At 36.2% G+C, this 6,943-nt stretch overlaps 1 protein-coding gene across 1 annotated transcript; it reads left to right on the plus strand.

The window, feature by feature from the left end:
• The first annotated feature begins 1,927 nt into the window (after positions 1-1,927).
• LOC113072900 (ras-related protein Rab-6B-like) lies at positions 1,928-6,250 on the plus strand. The gene is made up of 8 exons (XM_026245796.1): positions 1,928-2,225; positions 4,093-4,151; positions 4,247-4,300; positions 4,411-4,516; positions 4,669-4,780; positions 4,948-5,041; positions 5,220-5,286; positions 5,907-6,250. The coding sequence occupies exons 1-8, from the start codon at positions 2,156-2,158 to the stop codon at positions 5,969-5,971; spliced, it is 627 nt and encodes a 208-aa protein (XP_026101581.1). The 5' UTR covers positions 1,928-2,155; the 3' UTR covers positions 5,972-6,250.
• The last annotated feature ends 693 nt before the right edge of the window (positions 6,251-6,943 follow it).

A 6,943-nucleotide genomic window follows, 5' to 3' on the forward strand; every position in this document is an offset into this window, starting at 1 on the left:
CCTTTTATAAATAAACACCATGATTACACAATGACAAGAATCTGGCCAAAAGACTATTACAGCCACATGCATTCGATGTTTGCCCTTTCTCTTTTATAAATAAACCATTGTTTTGTTTGAAAATTGCATTTCTTGACCCCTCATGCCTTCATGTTACACTTTTTTTTAAGAAACAAACTGACATTGGAAATGTGTGTATATAAACCTTCAGGAGATTGGTCTTTCTACTGTGCTCAAAATACTTTACAAATAAGCAAACTTGAGCTAAGGAAATATCTCTTGCTGTGGCGTGCAAATGCTAATCTACTAGCCTGTAAACACATTTTTCTTTCTTTATATTAAAGTAAATGCTGAACTAAGGAATCTCTATTACCTACTAACAGTACAACACAGATGTTAAAATGCACACATATTTACAATATGCTGTGATTAGCTGCTTTCGTTTAAGGACAAGTTGCATATTATTTAAGCATATTTTAAAGTACAGTAAGCTGATTGTATACCTGGGCTTTTATCCTTTCTGACAATATTCTGTCAAAACACACTCCACTCCCACCTTATTTAATATGTTCCATATCCAAAGATTATTGCTAAGTAATTTAAACTACTAAACAAAGTTATTTGTTCATTCTGATGGATGTTTTTGTGATTTTATTGTCAACGTCATCTCCAGTAAGTATAGCCTAGTTTTCTATCTATAGTTGTCTATCTTTCTTCTTTCTTCTTCTTCTTCTTTTTTTTAGCCCCAGGCTGTAGATTATGAAGAAGTCTGCAGACAAACTTTGTAGGGTATATACTGAATATTCCAGGACACAGTAATGATATCATCACTAATATTAGACACAGAGTCTACTAAGTCTACAATTTTAATTAGTGCACTAGTTCTAATACTTTAATTTTAATGTATATATATAATTATATATATATATATATACTGTCACTCACGTTTTTGAAGATACACTTGAATGTGCATGATACAAACATACATTTTTATAATTCATGACTGAAAACATTTTGTAACATGATTTTGATGTACCATAGTCTGATTTTAAAATGGGTTTTGAAACATGAATTTTGAGATTTTGTGTTTTGAAGTGATATATAGCTTCTGATGATTTCTAAAATGTGATAGAGAAAAAGGCAAAGAGGAAGTATTTTTTTTAAACAAAAGGTCAAAAGCTCCTTTTGTAATGTAGATTTCTGAGGGTACACTCTTGTCCATAAATTCATCTATTACTTTCCTACATAATTTTTTACAAAAATATTGGTAAAATTATATTTGGGAGTCTTAGACCTTTCCAACGATATATAGTTTGTCAAGATTAGATTAGATTTGATTGTAATATAGTATAGTCAACTTAGGCGTCCCGTATACGGGACGGGGGTGACATTTAACAGGTTAAATGCTAAAACACATAGTCGAACCTATAGCACATCTACACATGATGCCAAGTTGTGCACTTAAAGAGATTGTGAATCTCTCTTCCTTCATTTTCCAGTCTGTCCGCTATCATTTTTATCCCAGTAAAGGCAAAACCCACAGATGACACAAAAAAATCTAATTTAATTGCATGTATACTATATTAGTTACTCTTTTAAGTTACTGTATATAAGAAGCCTATAAACATGTTTCTTATTTTATAATTAAATTAATGTCATCTTCAAAACAACAAAACTGTAAATCTAATTTAAAGTTTAACGTTTTGCAACATAAAATGTTTATTATCATGAGCACACACAGACAAAGGATTTACAACATTTTGTTTAACACTTTCCATTCAGTTTTTATTCACAGGATGTATTCTCTTGGAGAAAGCTTAGGTCTAAATGCAGTCTTCTAGTGTCTGCAAAAGACAACTAGTATATGAATATGCGTTGCACTTAGAGATGCAGATGCAAACGGTGCTGCACGGATGCTTGGCCTGCGGTTTTAGCGTGCAAAGACAGTTTACTAGGGACGTTTCCGTAAACACACAGTGATATCAGACGGGCGTATAGCCACCGCTGCGCATGCGCACAGAGCAGCAGAACTGACATCGCGGGGCAGCACTGCAATATCCATCGATTCGGGACCGAAGATTATCCATCTGCATTCTCGCAAGACTGGTGCCACCTGTACATACTAATCCATACCAACTGTGTCATTGAAGCAACAATGTCCATGGGAAGTGACTTTGGGAACCCTTTACGGAAATTCAAACTTGTTTTTTTAGGGGAGCAAAGCGGTGAGTCTTTGGGTTTGCCTCGACTGGGTTTAGACGAACCCATTAACCTTTCCACACATGCATGAAGTGTATTCGTATGTTGTTGAGTCTTCGAGTGTATCCGCTTGTTTGTGATGTTATTTCAAACGATGTTATCTCTCCATCGATTCCCTGTCAAACAAGTCGGTTGCATATGTTTAATTTTTGATTAGTCATGAAAATGTATAGCAATGAAGACTACTAAACACCCATCTGTGGATATAACGTGATATAATCCTTATTTCAACAACTGTTACGATTGTCACCTGCATTTTCCATTGGAAGCAGAAGGGCTGATAATATCATTGATCGCTGTTATTCTAGTGCTGTTTAAATCGCTCAAAACCAATGATATATATTTAATAATTAAATCGGTAGAGTTTATCTACATGCATGTCGCCGTGTTTGTGTATATGTTCCTGTAAACATCCACTGATTTAATGTGATGGAACAGAAAAGCGCAGAGGCTTTGCATTTCCCGTGTGTCTACTGGAGACACACCCAGGTTGTGTCAGTGTCTGTGGGATTCTTCAGCAGAGCAAAAATATAAACCTCATGCATCATTTCATGAGCACTCGTAAGATCAGCCTATATAATATTACTAGGTATCGTGGTTTATTAATATAGGCTGGATGATGGTTTTATCAGTGTCACTGTCGGTGTTTGTTAAGACGTAATCAGACGGGCATTTGAGATCATGTCTGTCATTAGATGACTGGACATCCAAATATTGAAAATAATAACACAGAACATGGTGTCACTGTAAAGTTCACATGTTCTTGATGTATTTTTTCCCCTTACATTTTCTAGCAGTGCTTATAATTTCCTATATAAGTGGTTATAACTCCTAAAACAGTGATTATGTATTCATCATTCACCGTTTGTATGGAGAAAATGGACAGCCACCCAAACAGAGGGCTCTCTGTACTGTATAAAACAGCTTTAGTATGTGATAAGTGACAATAACAAACTGAGTCTAAAAGACTGGTACCATCTTATCGAAATCATGCAGCCTGAATGTGATGATGGATATTACCACACCTGCTAGAAAAACATTTATTTTCCCTTTATTTTTTATATGTCAGCTCCTGAAATCTGTCAATGTTTACTGACCCTCATGTTGTTCCAAACCTATCTTTCTTCTGTGGAACACAGACGTTACAAAGAACAACATCCGCTCAGTCACCACTTATATTTTTTCCTCATATAATTGTAGTGAATCGTGACTGAAGATAGGAAGACACGGAGGTTTGGAGCAACATGAGTGTACATGATGACATGGTTTGTGTTGACTGTCCTGAGTGTCATCAGAAGACCACTTGTAATCTGCTGTCCATGGTCCTGAAGCTCACTGCTGGCCAGATTTGGTTGATCTTGTCTCAAGACATCAGCAGAACAACAAGTGAAGTCACAGAAGAATGGGGCCATTATTTCCCATCGTTTTGTGAGCTCCAGTGTAACTATCAGCATTGTGCCGCTTGATGATTTTAGTATCTGGGCTCAGCCTGACAAACAGGCCTGGAAAGACTGACCTGAAAAAAGCAGTCCACTAGTGAATGAAAAATGCACTCTGGAATTTAGCTGTCACTGTGGCTCCATGCACTACTGCATTTTTCAAGTCATTTTCACCTTCGTCATAACTCTAAAAGACGCTGAAGAAAAACATACTGTCATTTGAAGGACAGATATCGAGACTTGTTTCAGCATTAGTTGCAGTATGGTAGTGTAATTCAATTACTAAAAGTACACTGTGTGGTGTTGTTCAGGCCAAACAAGTTTTTAATCACTTCAGGGCATGTGATTCGTCAAAATCTGAACCTTCTCCTGTTTTTCTTGGTTTGTTTTATAGTTGGGAAAACATCGCTGATAACAAGGTTCATGTATGACAGCTTTGACAACACTTATCAGGTATACTTTTGGTTCTTTCAGTGCAGACACCAAAGAGTTTTCCAGATAGGTCTGTGTTATTTTTTATCAAACTTTGAATCTTATTATCATTACAGGCAACTATTGGAATCGACTTTTTATCAAAAACCATGTATCTGGAGGACCGAACTGTAAGAAGCTCTGAAACTAATTATATCAAATTGTTATATTTAATATATAGAACTTTGGTGCACTCATCAAAATCAATCATTATTTCTACATATATTTGTATTTTTTGCAGGTGAGGTTACAGCTATGGGACACCGCAGGGCAGGAGCGTTTTAGGAGTCTTATCCCAAGCTACATTAGAGACTCCACAGTGGCTGTGGTGGTGTATGATATTACAAGTGAGCCACACACACACACACACACACACTTTAACCAATAAAATGATATATGTAGAAGCTACTGCTTTTGTGTCGTCATTGTTGAAATAGGCATTTAACAAAACACATTGATGCTCTGATTAGACTGAGATTTTTGTCTTTTATTCCTCCAGATGTCAATTCTTTCCAGCTTACCTCCAAATGGATTGACGATGTCAGAACAGAGAGGGGAAGTGATGTCATTATCATGCTGGTGGGCAATAAAACAGATCTAGAGGAAAAGAGGTGGAGTCATTTATATTAACATTTGATATAATACTTTGTACTAAATTCTTCATTTCTGTCACAATTGTATAATGTTTTAAGTTTTTTACGTTCATTCAGTTTACTCAGAATTATTATTTGAATGTATTTAAAATTGTAATGCATTATGTTGGGATTTGCTCTGACAGGCAAATCAGTATAGAGGAGGGCGAGCAGCGGGCCAAAGAGCTGAATGTGATGTTTATAGAGACTAGTGCAAAGACTGGCAGCAACGTTAAACAGGTAAATCTAAGAGTGCTACATTGTCTGGACTTTAATGCCCTGTAACATGACACATGGAAAGCTCTAAAAAGATTTGATTTAGCCAGAGTTGTTGCCCTTAGGGCTTCAGTGGTACAAATCCGCTCTGGAAAAAAAAAAAAATCTGTCTGGTTTCATTTTCTTTTGTTTGGTTTAACAGTTGTTCCGGAGAGTGGCTGCAGCTTTGCCCGGAATGGAAAGCTTAGATGATAACAACAAAGAAGGAAGTATCCTTTAATGCATGATATTTAAAGGTGATGAGTGTCAGTTTTGAGGAGGTCTCCCAGGTTAATGTGCAGACAAAATGACTTAACCAAAAAAGTACAGTATGTGAAGGTTGATTAACATTGTGACAGTGTGGTGCTATCAACATTTTTGTTTAAGCATCCTCTCAACCAATCCTGTGAGTTCGGTTGAGAGGGGGCGGGGCTATCTGTTGGTGCAACCAATGGCAGATGGAGAGTGTTCAGTAAGTTATTTTTCTGTGCATGTTTTTCCGCTAGTGAAACAGAAATGATATAAGTCATCATAATATCAAAACTGACCCACTTGATACTAGTTCCTGGTTTATTCGTGCATGATTTATAGCCACATATATCCTTTGTTTCATAGTTGACATCGTCAAGGCTTATTTTTCAAACTGTCTGGCTCCTTTTCCAAAAACCGGGGATTTTAAGCTGTATTTTTTTTTTCTTCTGATTATGCTTTTTCACCCAAAATATGATTATGTCAGTAAAGATTTAATAATAAAAATGTAATAATAACAGTAATAGTCAACCATTAGTGGGAAACTGTTCTTAATAAGGCAACACTATTTCCTTGATTTCCTTAACTCACCCCTTTCCAGTGATCGACATTAAGCTGGACAAACAGCCAGACCCTCCGGCCACTGAGAGTGGGTGCTCCTGTTAGTAAAAAGCGGTTCGGACCTTCATTATCACCACATGCTTGTTCTGTTGCTTCCTATGGGTCCACGTCCAGTTGAACTTTATGATCGGATATAGGCTTTTTACATCTGAATGGGTCTTAAATTATGTTCCTTAATCTACACTGTCTGTTTAATTGCCAAAATAATATCATAGGTAATTCAAAGTGACTTGCTAACAGATTCATGTAAGACAGGAAGTGGCATGTGTACCATCTTCGGACAAAAAAACATTCAGAGTGGATTATCGGTCGTTATGTTTTGTATTTTTGTACATTACAAAAAAAGCACTAAATGATGCCTTCACGAATAATGAGTTTAAGAGGGGCGAAAGAGTAACTGTCTTTCATCCATAGCATGCATGTAAGACAACTTTTAGAATCTGTCATGTCTTTTGGTTTATACACATCGATAGTAATGAAACGAAGAACTCAGAATTAATGAAAAAAAAAGAAAAAAGATAGAGGTCCTGTTCAAAGTCTTAGTGTGGGTCTGTGTATACAGTACTTCCTACATGTTAATCCAGTACCAGCCTCCACGAGAGGTGTGTGTACTAACCCCGGCTAACCTTTAAAGTGCCGAGGCACTGTTGCAAAGAACCACTGGATATTTTCTGCTAGCTTCATGTATACACTTAAGATCCGCCAGGCGGTACTGTATTGTATATAGTATTTATATTATTGTGAACATCCATCATTTAGACGTGGTTTATGTTCACTTATAAATATTTACTTTTTTTTTCCTTTCACTGTAATACGACAAGGGCTTCACTTTTATTTTCTCAGTCTCACCTGTAACCATACACTGGTAGTAAAGTATTACTTCTGATTTGGGCATTTTGCTATTGACTTATACTGTTTTACTGATCCACCGATTTCTTTTTTTTTATTTTTTCTTTTTTTTTATAAAAGAATACCATTATTCTTGTTAAATCCCTTTCAGATGTTTAACAGAAATAT

The sequence above is a fragment of the Carassius auratus genome, unplaced genomic scaffold (genome assembly GCF_003368295.1).
Source record: "Carassius auratus strain Wakin unplaced genomic scaffold, ASM336829v1 scaf_tig00010915, whole genome shotgun sequence".
NCBI classification, from domain to species: Eukaryota; Metazoa; Chordata; class Actinopteri; order Cypriniformes; family Cyprinidae; genus Carassius; species Carassius auratus.